The following is a 22,461-nucleotide window of genomic DNA, read 5'->3' as shown; positions in this document are numbered from 1 at the left end:
CGCCACAGCGGGGAGTCCTTGTCGCGCTACAACCCCTTTGGTCTCGTTTAGTGCAGCCCCTAAATTATTCTAATTTATGCCAGGCTTGAAACAGAAACAGCCTTGGACTTAGGAAGCCACAACTGACTACCATGCAGCTCGCTCTCTCAGTTTCATTCAGGCCCTGAGTATCCGTGGCTGAAGAGATTTTTGTGGGCATAGTATTAGCTTTAATTTCTTAGTATTACATTTATTAAACATAATTAAAATACAATTAGGTGAACCAAATCTCAGTGAAGTTCATGTAATTAAAACTGTTTGACCTGGAAAAGTCCCACATGAAATGTGTGATAGAATTAAAGTTTATATTAGGAAGGCTTTACATTATTGAGTTACTTATATTTAATTAAGGAAAGCTAAGAGCATCACTTTTCTTTCTCAGATATAGCAAAATGATTTACAACTGGGACAGTATAATATAGCTATATACAAAGACACTTCTGCTGATATTAACAGTATCTTACTTACCACATTTCTGCATTCTTTAACTATTTAAAACAGTTCACAAAGCAGCTTCAGTACAAGTTTTCAATTTTAATAAATCTCTGACCAAAATAACTTAATATTTCCCCAGTATAATTAGTAAAGCATACTACAACTTATCTATCAAATCTCTATCTACCCTCAAATAGAGACAGGCAAAACAAATATTATACTTTCAAAGTCACTGAAATTTCAGCAAGGTGTTCCCAATACTAAGATGTTGAAAAAATAAAGCCAGTACAAAGGACATGACTGAAAAGCACACAGGAAAGCCAAGGAACTCTTTAGCAATTTAAAATATGCACAGTATGTAGCATAAGCACATCAATAAAATGTCAACTTAAACTGTGCATATATATGCAAGCAATAAACACTTCAGGCATGCTGAAAATTTACCTGAATTATATGAATATAAGCCTTTATCTGCAAAACAAATATTAAAATGAAGTGATGTCAAGAAAAAATACATGAAATCTATACATGTAACAGGGATGCTTAGAACCTGTGAATTTGCAATCACTTTTCTGTTTAGAAGTGGAGGAGTTATGGCTGGCCATATTAATGCTTAAAGATTTCCATAAAGGTATTTAATTCAAAGCAAATTAAATATAAAAGAGGAAAACCACAGTAATTAGCAGAAATTAAACCACAACAATGACACTTTGGTCACCAGTAGAAAGTCAACTTTTATTCCCAGTAACTGAACAATGTTGCCAAAGATACTCTAGTTGTTGCCTATTCTGAACTATAACTGTGAATAAATGTTTACTTTTTAATGGCAACCAGTCTGTTCAAATAATATTCAATTATGTGAATTTTAATATAATAAAACAATAAATTACTATCCTTAAGTGATTGTGCAATGCTTTCGAATTGAAGAAGTCTCCAGCAGAATATTATCAGCAGCATTCACTTGTGGCAATTCTGCATGCTATTATGGGCTGGCACCTAAAAGTCCTGTTCCTAATTTACCACACCAAAAAATAAAGTCTCTGTCAATCTTCCCCTCCTTCCACCAACTCACTGCCCCCAATTCTGCAAGCATTTACATATATGAATAACTCCAGTCCTCCCAATAGCCCTACTGAGTTTGAGATTACTGACATGAACAAAGTTATTCATGTGGGTACCAGCTTGCAGGATTTAGTTTAGTATTTGTATTCCTCCTATGCTTCCTCACCTAACAGCTCAGCAGACCAAAACATTTATTTTGTTTGGTGGACTTTTTTAACTAAAGTTTGTCTCTTTTACAGGTTTCTAACTCATACAATTGGACAAATTTTCCAAAAGTTCAATTTTTTGGGACTAAATTCATTATTTGATCATTTGTGAAAAAGTGAAAAGTCACTTTTGCATTTGCAAATTTGTAAAGCTACCACCGAAGGAGCTGATGCTACTGTCTCCACAACGCAATGAGAACATGGTTGGAAGCCAGGAAGTCCCGAGTTATATTAGGCCATTAAGAGGCTCTAATAACATTTTGCATGAGTAACAGCTTACTAATATTGTTTAGACTTTGCAACAACTTTATAATGTTGTTAAATATAATTGCCCCCTTTTTAAAGACGAGGAAACTGAAATTCAGTGAGGCTGTGATCTGTCCAAGGTCACACAGCATGTCAGTGTCAGATTCTAGAATTGGAACCCTAGTCTCCAGACAACTAGTTTTAGCAGTAATCTGCTAGATCAGTGTGCCCTCGAAGGCAAGTCACTTAATCTCTGTGAGCTTCAGATTCCCACTGTGTAACGTGTATATGATGCTACTAACCTACCTACAACTGACAATGCTGTATATTATCGAATTGTTTTTGTTGGTAAATATAATTAAAATTAAAAGAGCTCTCTTCTTTTTCCACTAGACAATATAGTTTCCAGGGACCCATAATCACTGTATTCGCTGATTCCTTCAGCAGGGAATTAGGCACCTAAATACTTTTGTGAATCTGGACCAAAGTTCCTTGATGTAATTACAGAGGAATGGACTTTCTAAGGCTTTAGTTCTGCAAAGAGCTGTACAGAGGCAGATGTACTGGAAGGCACAGGCCTATGCCCATGTGGAGATCATTGCAATATTGCAGCCTATGACTATTGAGCAGCCACCTTTGCCTTTACATAGTTACAAGATGTAACATTAGAATAATTTTAAACATTTTTCCAGAAAATGTTATAAAATTATATATGATAGTTTATTATGCATAATCATTATATCAAGAGTCTGTTACCCTCAGTCAGAACAGAATGCCCCCTTCTGGAACCAGAAACTTTTAAACCTTTTTTAAAGACAACCTAATCTGCTATTTATATGTTTTTAGCAAAGTAAAGCTTGCCTCCAAATGGTTTAATTTGCTATGAAAACATTTTTTTTCTCTTGTGATTTCCATTTTTGGCCCTCTTGAATCAGAATGGAATTACTATGGGAGGAGAATAGTTTACTAACTTGATTATATAAAGTAGCCAGACCTAGAGAACTATAAAAATACCCCAATTCCCTTTCACTGCTTTTGGAAATTTTTGCTGGGCCTTCCAATGTTTTTGTGGTTCAATCACACTTTACTGTAGCCTCTTTTTAATTATCCAAAACAGCAGAAAATTCATAGCCTAAACAGTTGTCCTTTCAGAAGGAAATATTGGTAGTTTAAAGGCTTTCAGACACCCCTGTATCATGTTAAATACCTTTTTGTTAAAGGATTTAATAACTCATCCATGTATAATAAGAATATAATACTAGTATTGATATTCATATCCTATGAACAAAACACTCATACATGCAAACCAAGATTACATGCCCAAGGCCTGTGTTCCACAAAAGAAAGGGGGAAATTATGTAAAAAGCATGAAAGAAAAAAAGTTATTCTTGCTCATTAGAGTTAAATATCTGTAATATATTCTCCACTTGTGGGTCTGTGCTACTGCATGTAAAATGCATGTAAAATGCTCCATATTATAATATTAAAAAACCATATGCCTCTCCATTAAGTGCCCCAGGCCTATTGACTGGTGAGATAGAATGGTTATAATTACCTCAACCTAAATTTGATGGTGGTGGCATTGACTTAAAATTATTTTATTGGCTTTCCATATTCACAGTACAGTGAAAGGAAACATGATATATAAGATCCTGATCCAGCAGTAAGATGTACGTGAGCAGACCTCTGCCTGTGCAGAATCCCAGTGAAGTCAATGGGGTTTCTGCCAGCATGGATCTCATTGTAGGATGAGGGCCTACGTGTACAATAGCCCTGTTTTCACAGGATAAAATCGTAAACATATTTCAATACTTATCTCAGTTATTATTAAACTTTTCAAATTTCAGCAATACCAATAAAAAGTCTCCTGTTTTTCACAAGTTGCAAGACTACTGATTTGCAAACTTTAACATTACAGTGCAATAGGAGGGATGGCTCGAATCTTCACTATAAAATTCCATTCATCCCCACACTTTGCTGAAGATAGAGGGAAAGCATTGCCTCTACACTCCAAGGAACTGAATCCAGGATCTCAAATCCAGTCAGTGAAATTAACTAACAGAGGAAACGTCTTTGGGTTAGTTACCTGTGAACTGAGTCTTCTAGTTTGTTAAATTCCCCATGTTTCTGGTTGGACCTGAAGGTTTCTAGTAATTTAAAATTTGAAGCTTAGCTCCAGAAAAGATAGCCTGTCTCCTGGTAAATTGCCCAACACTTAGCCATGAAGAGGACTGCAGAATGTATATCCCCATCTAGACCTTTTTTAGGGATATCATTTTTTTTCTTCTCATCCAAATTAATCAGGCTAAATTTGGAAAAGGATGTTTTGTTTTCCTATACTATATGCAGATTTCTTTTGTTGCATATGCTGCATTCAATCTTTGTCCCGAAATACTGACGACCAGAATTTCTCCCTTACCAGAGTTCTTTTCAGTATCTCACTTTGGAATTATGTAGGTTGGTAAATGAGGTCCTCATTGACATTAATTCTAAGAACAAACAATATAAGATTCTTCATGTAATAAAACCAGTTAGGAATTTTCTTATTTTCAGATAATTTGAGGTCTCTAATTTGATTTTCTAGACACTGATTTTTAATTTTTTTGGCAGTTACATTCACTTTCATCTTTTCAGGATAATGCAGTTTGTCCATTATTTGTTGGTTCTCACAGTTAATTCCAAATACTGTTATTTCTGAAAACTGCTACGTTTTTCTTTGAAGGTCACATTTTGACATTAATTCATTTTCCCCTCTAATGAAAGTGCTCAGAATCTAAAACTTTTCTCCTTCAGGATCTCAGCCATATTATGTATCCTTATGTCTGCAGGTTTCCAATCCTGTGAAAGTGCTAGAGAAGCTGTGTTCCAGAGGGACTGAAAAATTCTGTTTTGTACATATTTTTCTTTTTTGGCATCTCACCATTATCAGTGCTGTCAACCCACACTTTGTGGTTAACGGATCAATAATTCAGGGAAGAGTGTGGTTCTAAAGAATTGACTTTGAAAACATGAATCTGTTGGTTTTTTAACACTAAGTAAAAATAAACAACAATAATTCAATTATTTTAAAAATATCTAAAACAAGTTTTAATAAACAAAGGGCATATGTCTCTATAAACAAAGCAGAATTAGTACAGAATCAGTGCCTCAAAATATTCAATAGTCTTACACCTTCACCCACCACTCAATATCAGCCCACATGACTCAAATATAAAACACTGTCCACTCCTCATACCTACAGCTGCAAATAATTGTAAAATGTGAAACAAATATATCTTGCTTTTCAATGTGAAGAATATTACATATGTACCCTAGGAAACACAAAGAGGGAAAAGCCTTCCAGATTTGCAGGCCCACAATACAGAAGATTTGCCTCCCAACCTCTTGAGTTTAAATTGTAGAACTACTGGTTGCCTCAGTCCCATTGATCTGAACTGCTGTAATACATAAATGTGATACCATACCACAATATTTACTTTACCTTACTTTACTTAATAACTTTTCCATGGAATTTGTGGTATTTTCTACATATTGTATGAGAAATGTCACGAATACCACAGTATAATGATCAACTACAGGGGGTAAATGCCAATATTTTTTAAATTACCTATAATGTTGTGTCTACAATCAGTTGTCAGAAGGAAAATAATGCAAATAACTCCCCAGTTACACTATAGAATTGCCTGGATTTTTTTTATGCACAGCTGATTTTGGGTGCATAATTGGAAGCTGGGTTGAGGCTGTAGTAAAAATGTATCCCAAAAGTCCACTTATTATCAGTGAGAGGGACTATTCATGGGTGGCAGGTTTATATAATTTTTGGTGGTGCCCAAAAGGGAGCTGTTCCATCCATAGGACGGACCAGGGTAACCACCCCGGGCCCCGCGCTTCAGGGGGATGCAGGGTCCAGGGTGGCCTGGGGGGGTAGCGGAGGGCCTGGTGCCGGCAGCAGTAAGTGACCCGGCCCCAGCCTGCCCCACTCTGCCCCGCCGGCTCCCAGCGTCACTCTGGGGAAGGGGTGGAATGGGGGAAGAGAGGGGGTGGAGCAGGGGCAGAGTCGCTCACTGCTGCCAGTGCCAGGCACCCTGCTAACCCTCTAGGCCGCCCCGGACCCAGAGCCATCCCATCCATAGGTTGGAATGGGGCAACCACACTTCAGGGGGCCCCGTGCTTCAGGGGGAGGCGGGATCCAGGGCAGCCTGGGAAGTTAGCGGGAGGCTTGGCGCCGGCAGCAGCAAACAACTGAGCCCCTGCTCCATCCCCTCCCCCAAGCTTCCATCTCCATCCCACCTCTTTCTGGCTTCCGCCCCTCCCCCGAGTCACGCTGGGAGCCGGTGAGGCGGACCGGGGCGGGCTGGAGCCAGGTCGCTCGCTGCTGCTGGCACCAGGCCCCCTGCTAGCCCCCCAAGCTGCCCTGGACTCCGCATCCCCCTGAAGCGATAAGCCCAAACATTGGTGGAGCTGGGCCCACGTTCTTAAATATTGGTGGAGCACGGGCACCCCGGGCCCATATAACTCACCACCTGTGGGACTATTTACATTTTATGTTACCATAGACCTTATATGCTATATGAAAAAGCTTAAAACATAGTCATTGTATAAGAGCCAAACAGTGTCATTTGCGTAGTATGGCACCATGAAATCCCTTGGCTGAAAGGCCATAAGAAGATATATTTTTATGTTTTAAATGTTGTATATTTGAGTGTTTTGCAGTAGCTGTAATCTTTATGTGTATATATGAGATACCCCCAGATACAATGCACTGCACTTCTCAATAGAAAGTCCAGGAATTGGATAGTGTGGGAGGATTGGTTAAGGATACAAAGTCCTTCATCTGCACCAATTCAAATCCAGCACAGGCTGGAGATGACTGAAACTTGTTACCATCTGTTGTAGGTTCAGTGACATAAGTGAAAATCAATGATAGACTAATTCTTAGTGGACATGTCTGTATCACAAAATCTGTCTATTCAGAGATAATCGAGGAATAAATGGGTATGAAACTGAACTACTCTCTGCTAGAGTTGGCCACTGCAAACCAGCATATGGGGTACCGTGGAAAGTTTGCTCTACATCACTGGCTGTGCATAAGTACAGAAATGCATTCTTCAGGGCTGTCAATCTGGCAGTTTTCATGATCACTAAAATTCACTGAAGCTAAAAAGAGAATTGAAAGTGCTACAAGCACAACACCACATCCCCGACTCTAGCAAGAAAAGAAAGTGGGTGAGTGTAGGTGATTCTTTTATACTACCTTCAGAGAACAAAAATTAAATAATTTTATCTCCTTTAAAGGTAGAACTACACTAATTTGGAGACTATAAAGCTCAGATATGTCTACATATGAAAAGAAAAACAAATATCCTTGTAATTCAAAATCTCTTTTTTGAGAGAGATACAGTACCTCTAATACAGTGAGAATACCTATATTTTTAAAACGAGGAATGAAATATTTCTAACAGCAACAACTTTTGTATACATGAACTAAGATAGCTCTTATTTTACAAACTAACAATAATATACTTAGTGTCATTCCAAAATACAAATAGAAAGTGGGAGGGTTGAACTACTTTTGTCTCAATCTGGAGACAGCTTTTGTAACGCCAGTAGCTGAAAGCAAGATTCACTATGCAATACACAGTTGAAGCAATAAGTGCCAAATGAAGGAAAATAGCTGGACTGACTTTCTAAGGGATTTTGTCTGCTCCAAAACAAACACTGGAGACTTTTAAAAGTCTGCACATGTAGAAGTACACCAGGACAGAGCTTAGGAAATAGAAAAAATATAAACAGGATGACTGATTGTGGTGGAACTCTGAGACCAGCTTGGAAGGTATCTGCATATCTAAACACAACATCATTGTCTCTTCATAAAATCATAGTCACTAAAGTTTGGAACTCAGTTGCCCTATAGGTTTAATTAACTGACACCAGACATAACATTTTCTGTCTAAGAAACTTGATTTTACAAGTATCTCTTTACACAAAATTAAGTTTTATAATCTGAGAACCACATTCATATTCCATTATACAGAAGACTTTTTATCACAGCATTCAGTAAGACCTTCATAAGTCAAAAGACATGGTAAGGCCTTCAGTTTAGCTGAATCTTCTCTTGAAACCTCCAACAAAAAGAACAGGAACCACTTATTTCTTCACCATTATGGTGCTATTAGTAGAATATAAACCTCTCTTCTTGGTGAAGTCAGAGGGATATGCAAGTCTGTTCCCCAAGCATTCTTATGGCTCTCCCACTTTCTTCTGCAAGAAACTGATACTGATAATTTTAAACTCAGAGCTGCGGCAAATAAGTTTAATTCAGGCATACTCCAGTTCAAGAAATATATAATTTTGCAATTCCTGATGCAGGGATAACTCATGAGATTTACTACCGCTCAATGGAATTGCTTAGTTATCACATAGTCCTTTTCCTATAAGAATTCCTAGTGAATACTAAATTTCAGTGTGGACATTTTCCCAGTCCCAAATCTGGAGAATTTCAGTTCCAAAAGTCATTGTTCTGTATTTCTGTGCTTGCAAAACTATGTCAATTTGAATTGAGAATAATTTATGGGACACTAGGTTTCAAAATCTTGAAGTACCTACAGTCTAGGAAAGTGAGGAGAAGTTTGGGCTACGAGAAGGATCATGATTCTGAAATCTTTCTGAGTGGGCTTCTCATCTCAATTTGGACACATATATTATTACTGAAATTTAGACAGCCTTGTGTCATATAGAGAAATGTATGAAGGTTCCAACAATTATAATGAGCACTTTTAACTTCTTCTTTGGCTTTAAACTTCTTTTTTGAGTCAAAGCTACATTGAAATGGAGAAGGATTTCTGCACTAAGTCCTGACCTCCAACCAGAGCAAATATTTGGCACCATGAAACCTTTGATAAGGCTTTCTATATTTGCTTTCATACAGGCTTACAAGATTGTTCAGGTGAGGCCAGGAAGACAGAATATACTCCTTAGATCTGAAAGTATGAGGCAATATATTTGATCAGATCTTGAATCTAGTATCATTATGAGCTTTCCCCTGTGACGTTATCTGATTAAAATATGATCATGTAGATCATTGTTGCTACCACTGTTACATAATTGCAACAAATCTTCTACAAAGGTTGTCAAGTAAGGTGTCTATGGAAAGGCTATGATTTGCTGAATATGATTATGCTATTTGTATGCATGTATCATTTTTGTATTTGAAGTTATAAATATTGGCTCTATGCCTGGATTTCAAATGTTTGCTCCTCGGGTAATGCCCACAAGGTATTTAGCCTGCACATCTTGAAGGAAATATTCAAATTAAGTGGCCCATCAAGAAACACTTAACTCACAATGGACCATGGGAGACACCTATCTACACCTAATGGACTTTCCTGCTATGACTAAGCGAAATCATGCATGATGGACATGTGAGTTGCCCGTGTGACTCCAAATACCACCTTTTACCTGTAATTTTCCACTAGTTGTGCTGAAGGCTTTGTTAGAAACAATGGATTTCCCTCAACATGGCAGAAGCTATAAAAGGTCCTGGAAACATCTTCATTTTGCCTCTTTCCTGCTCAAAACTCTGGACTATGGACTTATACTAATGGGAGCATTCAAACCAAGGGACTGAGGTCCTTCCAATGATTTGGAAGCAAAAAGAGACTTGATTTAAGCCAGCAGTTTATTCCATCACTGCTACAAGCCTGAATCAAAACTTTGCAATTATTGTATGTATTTGATTCCTTTAACAAATTTTAACTCTCACCTCTTTCTTTCTTTTTATAAATAAACCTTTAGATTTTAGATACTAAAGGATTGGCAACAGCGTGATTATTAGGTAAGATCTGAGTTATATATTGAGCTGGGTGTGTGGCTGATCCTTTGGGATAAGAAGAACCTTTCATTTGATGAAATTGGTTGTAAAGAACCACTCATCTTAAAGTCTAGTGTTTTTGGTGGTGATACAAGGACTGGAATGTCTAAGGAAACTGCTGTTCTGACTTCTTGTTAACCAGAGTGGTGAAACAGAAGTTTACTTTTGTTGCTGGTTTGGTATATCTTAAGGAAGAATAACAGCCAGTTTTGGAGTGTATTTGCCCTATTTCTCAGCAGTTTGTTCTGAATTTTGTATTCTCAGTTGTGACCCACGGAGGCATGGTTACACCTCCAAAACAAAGCAATTAGCTGTTATGGTTATCCACAATGGCCAACATTTGAATGGTCATATGTCAAATGCTAAAAATAAAGGGGCTTGCTACTCAGGGTTTAAATATTTTCTGAAAGCTAGGGAAAAAAATAACTAAATGCCAAATAGAAAACTACTCTAGCACACCAGAAAAGTTGAATTAAATTTTTTTTTTAATTTACAGAAAAATTAACTGCAGGAAATGAAGAAGGAACAAAATAGTTAAAAATCATAAGAATTTGTCAAAAACAACAACATAGCTACTGAGAAGGATACTGGATTGAAAAGGAGATCCTCACCTGTCAGTCAGAAAAAGAAAATCTGACTAAGTGTAACGATAATCTCACTGGTAGAAAGTTATGCATCACAACTTGATGCAGTAGTTTATCAATTTCAGAATATTATGATATGGAGCATTCCAATCCCTCTCATAATCAGCTGCACAACCTCAAAGTAGACAACTATTACAAATACTTATGTTTATGAGCTTAATTACTGGAGAATCCATGTGGAGTTTATAATATACTGAACATTGTTTGGGCTCCACTGTCAAAAACAAAATTTAAAAAATAAATATCTTGTCAAGGTATGCATATATGTGCATGGAGGGAGGGGGAGAGAGAGAGAGAGAGAGTGTGAACAAAAAAAATCTTATAAATCTTGTAAATTACAATTTTTTTTACAAAAATATCTGTAGGATTTACAAAGGATACTTTACAATGCCTACAGAAATTTTGTAACAGTAAATCACAAAGCACAACTTTGAAACACTGACTCAATAAAGAAATTTAAATGGTAAAAAAAAAGAAGGTGATTAAACAAGATTTGGTCATACCACTTATTTTCTGCCTTAAGTACCCAATTACATTTTCCTCTACCAACTCAGCGTAAGTTCTTTTGTTAACACTTCTGCTATTTACTGCAACCTACCATTGACCTCTAATATTGTACCATACAAAATAGAGCACACTTTTACTTGCAAAATCAAACAAAACTTTTGCATGGCAAAAGGTCTGACAATTCAGAATTGTCAGAATTTAACAAAATGTTGAACATGCTCTTTTTACTGTAGTATCAAAAGGCAGTAACAAACAATTGTATTAAATTCAATACATGCAAAGTTACATACAAGTCATTGTACTTCATTTAAAAAAAAAAGTTTAGAAGACAGTTACTGTGTTTCACTTTGGGTGTACAATCAGATTAGAAGGTCCTCAGCTGGTGAAAACTGGCTTAATTTCATTGACTAAATTAATTTCCTTCAGCTGAGGATCTGGCCATATATTTTAAGAAAGAATGCATTGTCATGCACTATTCGGCATTAGCATTTTGAGTACTTCAGATGCTCATTGGCAATCAAAAGGCACTGATTAATGGCAATGAAAAAAAAAAAACACACAATGTCGACTTCTCCTTTTACAAATCTTTAGCTTAGAATGTAACACACTGTACACACTAATTTAGATGAGATATACACAGCATTAGTAATATTAATAACCTACTTTGTAACCTCCGTGTAGGGCTTTCACCATGTAGCTGTCTGCGTGGCAAATATGGCGAGGGATGGGGAAGTGGCAATGAGGAAACATCATGTGTCTGAAGTTTGTACCAGTGAGGTTCATCGTCTAATAGTGCTGTCTCTAGCTCAATAAGAATCTACAAAAGAAACAAGCACAGATGCTACAGTGGAACACTATTTTAAAATAGGTATTTCTATACAGTTTATTCTAATCATTCTTTTAATGTTAACATACACATTTGAAATTAAAAAGAGTTCTTGCATTCACTCAAAAATGAGCCATCAAGACACTTACGAATATAGTACTTGTAACAAATTTTTACACCGAATAAGACAAACACTTCTATCTTTAATAGAAACCTTAGCAACTTAATGACAATCTGAACAGCATCTAAACATCTTGGGACAAATTAATAAACAGTCATATTTCAACATCTTCAGTAAAGTTACGCCAGGGACAAATTTGGACCATTATCAACAATCCTCAAAGAATATGACTTTTTGAAACTATGTGCATGCTGTTATTAAGATAGAACAACTAAAGAATGTATCTGATAACAACATTACATCATAAATTTCAGGTAACTTTTAGGAAGAGTTACTATTAAGCAGTCAAATACGTCCAAAAGTGTCAGCTTTTTTTTTTTTTTACATCTGATAAAAATATTTTATTCACAAGAGCCAAAGAAATCATCACTCATCCATGTACTATTGACAAAGTCCCCAAACTACTGACTGATTATGAAGAGTTAAAACAGTACCAAATACCTCTCCTAAAAATTCACTTTCTTCCTCACGAACTCGTGCTTGGTCCCAAAGTGTAATCTCCAACATTCGTTCTCGAAATTCTCTCCGATGAACTGGAGAATAAATGAATGTTTGGTTCCATTTGGGTTCCAATGTTTTCTTTACTGTTTTTGTTCTTCTTTTGTTTTTATCACTGCAAAGAGCAATTTAAACATTAAAGACTTCCAAAAACCTACTACATTGTACTAAGCATTTTGTTAAATGCATGATCTCTTAGAACAGTGGTAATTTGTGTGTAGTTTGAAAGACTAACAATAAACCAGAAGGACATCAAAATTAGGAGTTTCTGATGGAAAAAAGATTAGGACCTGGGACTGGTTATAATTTACAGTTTTGTATTCATGAAGTGTGTTTACAAAATTCATTCATTTAAAACTTGCTGGTTTTTTTGCGTCATTCAACTGCGGTACTAATTTATATATTTTTAACAATATAATGAAGATACTGGCACATTTGCAAATACTCTAAGTATATAACATCCTAATTATATGAATAACAATTGCGTTATTTGTAAACTTCTGGCAGCTAGATGTTGGAACAACATGTTAACTGTGTGGTTGCATTTTATCCATATTGTTAAAATAAAGAACTCTAATTGCGTATTTCAACACTCAAGATTTGTTCACCATAGTTACATTGGACATGTTTTTCCAGTGAAATTTGTTTAGTCAGAGCTTCACATGCTCACCTAATTAAATGCTTGAGTTGTTTAACTGCACTTTTCCTCTAGCAGGTTACTTTTCCATGCATAACAGATTTATTTTAGACTACTAGGTTTATTCTTCAGAGAACAGAAAAAGCAGTTTGGCTGTCAGAAGAAAACTAATTCAATAAGACAAACTGCTGTTTCTTTTATATATGAGGAGGAAATACCAGGAATAATTAAAGGAAAAATTCTACACTCCTCACATAAAAGAAAATAAAAAGAACAACACAAAGTATTTCTTGTAAAACATTACTAAATCATGGTAAAATTCCAAAATATATCATTATTGGTATTTTATACATTATTTTATTTTAATAATATATTTCTATTTATTTTATATTATATTTGGGGATTTTTTCTTCTTTTCATCACCTGACCATCCATTTCCAACCTAGGTATAGGGGTCTTTCTGCCCATATCCCATTGCATGATAAAAGCTCTAATTATCTAACAATATGAAAACAATAATTATTGGTGGGAATATTGATCTTCAAAAAAGTGGACAAGATAAATATAATAAAACAATGAATCTGAACCCCAGTTAGTGCAGATCTTCACCTACTCCATTGTCTTCAATGATACTATGCCAATTTGCATGAGCTGAGGATCTAGACCACTATATTTTATTAGGCCAATGGTTTAAAAACTTTTAAGGCAAAGAGGCCTAACCAGGACCTTTTTGTAAAAAAGCTTTTGAAATACAGCAATGCATATGATGATGGCATAAAAGATATCACAGTATCCAAGTTGACATAAAATGGATAAACCATTTTTGTTTGGCTAACTTCACCATTTTATCCTATATCAGGTTACTTTACCATACTGAATATGGTGAAGATGAAAAGAACAATCTTGCAAGGAGTTGAGCACCCTCAATTCCTAGTGAAATCAATGGAAACTGAAGGTACTTAGCACCTTTCATGATTAGACAATTCTTTCTAATTAAATATTTAAGGTTAACTGGCTCTGCCCCAGACAGGGCTGAGGAGAAATGGATAGGAAGGCAGAATCTCCAGGCTGGGAAACATTTATGTACAGTATAACAAACACATGCAGTAAAAATGCTTATTTTAAAGATGCATATTATTCTATCGCTCCATCAATCAGTTTTTCATATTCTGATTCCACAATTTACAGCAAACCTCTGCTACATTTCACAACATACCACAAAATAAAGCCAAATGTTCTCCTCTGCCAACAAGAGCAGAGGAAACACAGATGAGAGTTCCAGTTAGAAGGACTCCTCTAACTGTTCCCCTTCCCTCTGACCCAATGGAAACAACTACATTCACAGAATCAAGTACTGAGATAAAAGGGGGTAGGGGAGGTAAAGGCCCCATCACACCATCATCTTCTCCTAAATGCCATGGGAATTACTAGTGTAAATTAATATCAATACTGTGTAGTGAGAAAGGCCTACAGTTAGAGCTGAGGGTTCTCAGCATGTCACAGGTTCGGGTCCTCATCAGCATTAATTTGCCAGTACCACAATTTGACTCATGGTTTTTGGATGCCAAGCCCTCTTCCTCTTTTGATGTGGGGACGGGGATGGGGGGGACAATGAATGCCTTGAAGAAATTATTAGTCAGAAACTCAATTAATCTATATCTGTGGAATTTCCTGTCCCCTACACAAGAACAACCTAGCAGATAATATGGCCTTAAAATATTAACAACAGTATTTGCAAACAACAGCTCCTCATGCAGTGCAGACAGGTTTATCTTTAGTTTGCCATCCAATAGTTGATAAAATAATCTAACTGAAGTTAATTTGATTAACAGAAAATAGTATTCAAAGAAATGTAAAACCTGTTCTACACTGTTATATAACATGTTCAATCACTAAATTCCATTCTTTAAGACTATTCTATAAAATCTCATGTATGACCAGTATTAGCTAGCAATCTCTTTTCAACTCTGCATGTCATCTGAATATCTATTTTAACTTCTACTAAAATATCCCTTACTTTTCCCTTGACCCTACCTTCTGTCTGGAAGAAAGTAAATTTTAACATAAGGATTCCTTGGCCTCCCATCTTCCCTTGAAGGAAGATCCTTTGCTCCCAATATTGTGACTATCAACTGATGACCAACCTTGTCATACCACAGCTTTATCTGTAATGAGAAAATATGCATTAGTCAGCTCATTTCTTTAACAATCTAGTACACTATTCCCCCTCCCAAGATGCATTTTACTCTTCAACCCCTCAGCTGTGATGGTTTTATTGATTATTACAACACAGATCATTTGTATTCCATTTTGTAAATTGTAGTGAGGCAGAAAAATGAAAGGATACACTGTAATAACTTCAATGTGTATCAAAAGTTATTTCATTAAAAAAACACACATATATGCATCTTATATCTTTCTCATTGATTTCCAAGTAGTGAACTGTTTAAAATTATGTTCCTTTTGTAGTTTTGGGTTCTGCTGTATAGTATTTAGCTACATGGGGTCTTTAAATATTTTGCCATTTCTAAGGGCTCTATTCACAATGAATGAATGTTTCATATCCTGTTGGGAAGGAAAGACTATGGAATGAAGCCATAGGCATTATGAATCTGTTCAAATGATATTCAGAATAATTTTGGAGGCATGTTTATGTTCAATTCTCAGGAGCTTCTACAAACAGATGAAAGGGTGGGTGAATTTTTCATTATGATGATTCCCTCCTCAATCCAACTTCAGCATAATAACCAAACCAACAGGCCAAAAAAATATTTTATTTAGCTGTACAAGTTGTTTTTATAATTAATTAATTAATCTCAGAGCTAGATTAGATTAGCCATGGAGTATCCTTTTAACTTCAGGTATTAGAAGCTCATAATGAACTGCTATTTACACATTCCAGCCTAAACATTATGCTTCCAAATGTATATTGCTCACATACAGGGCATATCTACATTAGACCATTGCTCTCTTTCAGGGGTAAATGGTGTAGCCATAGAAGGATTAAGTATTAAAAATAATCAGGGTATCACATGATAGTGTGATACCATCACTGTGACATCATTACAGACAGGCTGACAGAGCTGATTATATGTACAAGAAAGTCTGCTCCAGACAGAAGAAGATCTAGAGGTTTTAGAGGAAGCAGCAGCTACCAGTGGCACCTACTAAAGCCAGGGAGGGGAGTGCTCAGTCCTGTCACACCACACCCACCATAGCAGCCCATCTCCAGGAACAGACACATCCCAGGGGAGGTAAATCTTGTGATGGGAGCTGCTACCACCACACTTTTGATGGGCAGGAAATTGAGGGCTGACACTACCTCTCCTGATCCCAGCTCACACTCTTTGGTTAGGCCAGGTGAAGGGGCACCTCAGCTGGCACCACAGCTCCTAGTCTTCAGGCAACCAGAGATAGGCCTTGGCAGCTGGCACACTTCTCAGGTCATATGACAAAAACACAAAAGACTGGCTCAGGCTTCTGTAGTTCCCAGTACTTCAGTGAGTTTGGTAGAACATGACCACAAACACACAACTTATTTTCTGGTAGGCCAGGGCCTCATTCCTCCCCAATCCATCACTATAGTGCCTAACATCAGCCAGTGATATTCAAAGGAAGGAGGAGGCCTCTGTTCCCCACTACCACTTTCTCTAAAATTTCTCTTCAGGGGAAGAGGGGGCCTCCAGCTCACTAACAAGCTTCGTGGAGACACCTCAGTACTCCCAGTTAGGTGGCTCTATGACTACTCCAAACAGAAGACGGAGGGAGCAGTGCTACCCTCAACATCTTCAACTCACACAGAGAGCTCTAGAGGGCTGTTCCCCCAACCACTCAATTCAGAGGGCTGTAGCAACCTTCCCCCAAACTGAGGATTGATGTTCATTCAAGTTGGACAGTTGGGTGGGGAGGGCTGCACTGACCACATCACAGCAAAGGCGGCCTTAGTCTGTGGGGTGCCACCTTTACCACCCACCCTTCAACAGACAGTCCTGGGAAAGGTGTTACTCTATCCTACATGCAGTAGGCTCTGTTGGGAAGTGCCCACTTCTCATCATCCAACTAGAGGAATCACTGTGTCTCCTTCAGCAAAGGGCTCTGAGAGGGGCTGTCTCTGACTGAAAAGATGTCTTGGAAACCCCCACCCACTCACAGACAGGTCACTAGGGAGGTTCTGCCTCACCACATCACTCCCAAGCAGCTCTGTGGGTGGGGGCACTGTCAATATCACCCCTGCCTAACCAAAGTGTACTATATGGGTTGCCCCTGCTGCTACCACCAACACACCTGAGCAGGATTTTCCCTGCTCTGGGTTGCTGCAGGCCAGACTAGCCACCAGAACTGAGAGCAAGGAGCTGGTTTCGCATGTGTTCTCAAAGCCCCCTCTGCTGGACCCAGGCAGCATGAAGCTGCCTGATTGGAATGCTGAGGGAGAAGAGAAGGACTGAGAGGGGCAGGTTACAGGAACAGATTGGGACAAGCAGGCTGGAATGGGGAAGAGGGAAAGTGGGACTAGGAGTTGAGGTTGAGGTGGGGAGAGTGGGACTGGCTGGGAAAGCAGACTGGCAGTAGGAGCCCAGGAGAGAAACTCAACGAGACAGGGTCCAGTAGGTGGTGAGGGAAAGAAGACTGTAATTATATGAGGAGCAGAGGGGGAGGCAGGGTCTGGAAGAGAAGGAGACTGGTAACCACTGGGGCAGTTGGGAGAGGTGGGGGGAAAGGGGAGACAGATTTTACGAGTAGCCATAAGCGTAATAAAGGTAGCTATTGTATGCATGATCCCTGCTTCTGTTGTTGCAGAAGTTGGAAGGTCTATAGTGAATGAGGCAGGGAATTACAGGAAGAAAAAGGAGGGTCTCATTTTTAAGGCAGTTGAATACTCCCCTCAGGAACTAGATTCTATCCCTGCTTTGTCAACGAGATTCTATGCAATGCTGGGCAAGTCACTTAAACCAAACTTCTTATAGGTGGTCACTAATTCTGTGTTCTATGGGTGCCCAACTTGAGACCCCGTCGTCTTATCTGTAGAAAGGCTGAGCACTCACAGCTGGAATTGAAGTCAATGTGAGCTGTGCTTTGAACATATTAATTGTTATATAATGCTAAGTAGTATGAAAAATCAGGCATACTAGGCATCTCAAAGTGGACACCCAAACTAGTGGATTATTTTGACCTTAATCTCTTTGTGCCTCAGTTCCTCATCTGTGAAATGGGGATAATGCCACCCCCACACACACCTCCATCTCATAGGCCTGGTGTGAAAATAAATTCATTATTGTTTGTGAAGCACTCAGATATTATTGTGATGCGCACCACAGAAATTCCCATGATAATTCTGTCTTCAGAGCAGGATTTGAATAGTGTGCAGTAATTAAGGCCTAGAGCCACACATTAAACAATGGAGTGAAAATAACTATTGAATAACTGATCATTGATAAAGAACTGTCTATCCTATGCACTGAATGAGTCCGGGGTCCAATTGAAAATATAGTATGTGATAATGTAATGAAGACTGTAGTATAATGCATAGGCATAAAGGGACTGGATTAAGATTGCACAGACAACCTTAATTCTCGCATTTTGAAATTTTTGAGTGCTTGACTTTGCAACCTGAATAATGTTCTTTTAATGTTGGGTAGGGGCACATGTTGTGTGTATAATATATGATATAGTTTACATAGACAGTTGTATCTTACAGATGTAAAAACAGAATGTATTTACACCTGTTAACATTATGGTATCTTTGACTTCTTTACTGATTTGTTCCAATCATTGCTGCACATGTCTTGAGGTGGGGAGATGCACTCTCACATAACTGCATGCAAAGGTCACAGTTGAAGGTGACCACAAGCTTTACTGGCATCCTCTGCCATACAAACTCTGCTCTGAGATGACTATGGTTACGTTAGCACCACCAACCTTAGGTGGTATTGAGCTTTGCTTTTTTTCTCCTTTTATATATAATGTGCATAATTATTTTATGCATTATAATTATTTTTATAATTATAATGTTTTGTAGCTGAAATAGTAAGTTCTTTTCTATTTTGTGTCATTTTCGAGCAAATGATACCTCAGGGGGATGATTTTGTTTACATTTTTATTTAGATTAAGCTTCTATAAATGCAGATGTTACTCCTCAGGTGGGAAAGTTTGTGGTGTAGCTGACATGAGTTTTTGAGTACCTTCCCAAAATAAAGAGTGGCTCCTGAGCATAGCCAAAACCAGATTAATACTGTCTTGGCTGCTCTCTGGCCTGCTGGGAACAAGTACGGGAGGAGGGCCAACAGGTAACAGTGGGTGCAGCTGTTACTGAGGGTGGGAAACAGTATTGTAGGGCTGAGCTAGGAGAACCAACTTCACCTATATTTCCTGTCTACATGCACAATGGAATGTCATGGATTGATCTGCTATGGAAATGTATTTATTTGGAAATGTTACTGTTCCTAGTAACACTTGTGAACAAGAAAAACCAAAGCTCTCTATGGAGATTTCTGGCAAACTACACACATGAATAACTTAAGATAATGCCCAAGCACTCATAAATTAGGGGTGGTCTACACTACAGAGGGATTGATCTAAGTTACGCAACTTCAGCTACATGAATAACATAGCTGAAGTCGACGTACTTAGATCTATTTACCGCAGTGTCTTCACTGCAGTGTGTGGACGGGAGATGCTCTCCCATCGATTCCCCTTGTGCTTCTCATTGAGGTGGAGTACTGCTAGAGCGATCAGTGGTTGATTTATCGTGTCTATACTAGACACGATAAATCGACCCCCACTGGATTGATCGCTGCCCGTTGATCCAGCCAGTAGTGTAGACAAGCCCTTACATTGATCCGAGTTTAAAGGCATAACTGCCAGGAAATCATAGCTATTCAAGGTGCCTACCTACACATAAATGTTTCTCTACCAGGCTCATCCTGTTTGCCAGCACTGATATATTGGCAGTGCATACATTGTTATACTTGATTAAACTTGTTGATATTTGTGTGGCAAATTGAAACTGCAAGGTAAGGAAGAACAGGAGTTCACAGCCAATTCTGGCTGTCAGGCTAATTAAAGATGGTGAATGGGAAATATGTTTAAGACTATATAATTTCCCAGGAAAATATTGCCTAACAGCACTTGGTATGCATTAAAAAACTTTACTAGGAGTTAAACTGATACTCAAAGATGTGAATACATCAGAGTTCAAAATACAAGCTTATACTTTTCCAAAAAAGCATTCAACACCATTATCAATAGGGGTAGTCTTGGAGAACTGCTTCTGGACCTTTCTGTAGCCACTTGCACCACTATGGAGTTGAGCGCTGGATGAGTGAATAAAAATGCCGCCCCCTTTAGCTGGCATGAAATATTGTTTCTCAGCTTTCTTCAGGTTTGGGGCACAAGAGGCAGGGGTGTGCCACACCGAAATGTCAGTGGCTTGTTTAACTGGAAAGGCCACCCTTGAAGGGCTAAAAGGCTGGAGGGTGTTGAGTAATCTCTGCTGTGTGTCCTGGACCTCTTCAAGAGGTATCTGGACTTCAGTAGCCATCCTCTGCAACAACTCCTGGTGCTGCTTATGGTCATTGGGTGGAGAGAGAGATGATGGAACAACTGCCTCAACAGTGAGGAGCGTGGCATACCCATTGGAAACATTGGATCTGGCTCAAACTCCTCCCCCACAGATTCTGACATGAAGAGTCAGAAGGAAGGGAGAGGAGGGCCAGTGTGATTCTCGCATGGATCCAGGGTGCCTCTATATGATCCCATGGATCCCAGTAAGAATTGATGGGTGAGATCAATAAAAGCTCTGCTGGTGAAAATTGATGTTTCAAAGGAGCTGCCCTATAATTTAGTAATGCCAGATAAGGGTCTGTATAAGACTCCTCTGCTGTCTTTAATAGTCTTTTTATTATCTTAATACCATTTTCCATAAATCCATTAGACTGTGGACATCTTGGATTAGATGTAATTTGCTTAAACTTGGATTTTCTTGCAAAATATGAGAACTCATAACCATCAAATTGTGGTCCATTGGCTGACATGACCACTTTGGTATGCCATGTCTAGAAAAGATAGATTTGATACTCACAATAATATGTTTTGCTCTAGTGTTCTCAAATCCTCTTATTTCTGGCAAATGAGAATAATAATCCAGAACCAATATATAATATATAATTCTTGTCAGCATAAGTAAACAGACCCATGCCTGCTTTGGACCAGGGTGACAAAATTTCTTCATTTACTGTCATAGGCCATTTTATTTGGTTATCTCTGTATTGCTGGCATGTTTCACAAGCCTTAATGGATTTTACTCTATCTGTATTCATTTGTGGCCAGTATAGAATATTTCTAGCCCTTCTTTTGCATTTTTCAATACCTATCCTACGCCGTACACATCTTTAACCCTAATATAGGTACACATTTCCCTGGAACTATCACAAACTTAATCTTTTCATTTTTATTTTTTACCTTTACCTCAAGATCACATTCACCAACAGTAGGAATCATCACTCCACTGTAAGCATTATCTGCTTGCTGTGAACATTTGTTTTTTTCTCCAGATCTTTTATAATAGAGTCTGCTACAACATTGGCTTGTGCACCAGTGTCCAATTCAAAAGTCACAGAGGTTCCATTTGTTTCCAGCATAATAGTCCAGTCATTTGATGCCGTTAGTTCTTGCAAAATTCCTATGAAAAGTTCTTCTTCATTGTTGCTTGCACTGTAGTGATCCTCCTTTCTGTGCAACAAATGTACACTATGTTTCTTTCTGGACCCACACTCCTCTTGTTTGCAAATTCTTGCATTACACTTTTCACCTCTTACATCTGTTGCAACTTTGTCCAGAGGTGGGACACTGCTACGGAGTATGTCTGTGACCACAGCATGTACAGCTCTTTATGCTGTCTTCTGCACACTTTTTCTGATTGTGTTTCATAGATGTCTCCTTGGAATTTCTGTTCTGTCTCTGCTCCTTTCTCTGAGGATATGTTATCCTTTCCACTATTTCAGTGCCTTACTTTCCCTCCAAAATCTTCAGCCTGGTCTGTTGCTTGGCAGATGATGATTGCTTTTTCTATCTTGAGATCAGGATCCTCCAGCAATCTTTTTCTGAGTTGCAGGTCTCTGATGCCCATCATTATCTGGGCTCTAATTAGGGAATCTGTGAGTCCTCTGAAATTACACAATTGACTCAACAGTCTGAGATCCTTTACAAATTCCTCAAACGATTCTCCCTCTTTTTGTGACCACATATGAAATTGATATCTCTCAAAAGTCTCATTTTTCTTAGAATGCAGCACTCCTCAAACTTTCAGAGGATA

The 22,461-nt window shown here is 38.1% G+C and overlaps 1 protein-coding gene across 26 annotated transcripts in view; it reads right to left on the bottom strand.

The window, feature by feature from the left end:
* Positions 1 to 22,461, bottom strand: part of RIMS2 (regulating synaptic membrane exocytosis 2) — a 782,248-nt gene that overhangs the window by 272,751 nt on the left and 487,036 nt on the right. For 14 of the 26 annotated variants that reach the window (XM_065585993.1, XM_065585982.1, XM_065585999.1 and 11 more), the window contains 3 exons: positions 15,186 to 15,316; positions 12,458 to 12,629; positions 11,673 to 11,826 (listed from right to left, as the gene is read on the bottom strand). In XM_065585993.1, the coding sequence (XP_065442065.1) occupies positions 11,673 to 11,826; positions 12,458 to 12,629; positions 15,186 to 15,316 (457 nt within the window). Of the gene's footprint in view, positions 1 to 918; positions 946 to 11,672; positions 11,827 to 12,457; positions 12,630 to 15,185; positions 15,317 to 22,461 lie in introns of those variants that run through there. The other 12 variants (XM_065585978.1, XM_065585977.1, XM_065585979.1 and 9 more) reach the window with 2 other exon arrangements.

Source organism: Chrysemys picta, chromosome 2 (assembly GCF_011386835.1).
Source record: "Chrysemys picta bellii isolate R12L10 chromosome 2, ASM1138683v2, whole genome shotgun sequence".
In the NCBI taxonomy this organism is placed as follows: Eukaryota; Metazoa; Chordata; order Testudines; family Emydidae; genus Chrysemys; species Chrysemys picta.
This window is presented reverse-complemented; position numbering and strand designations above follow the sequence as displayed.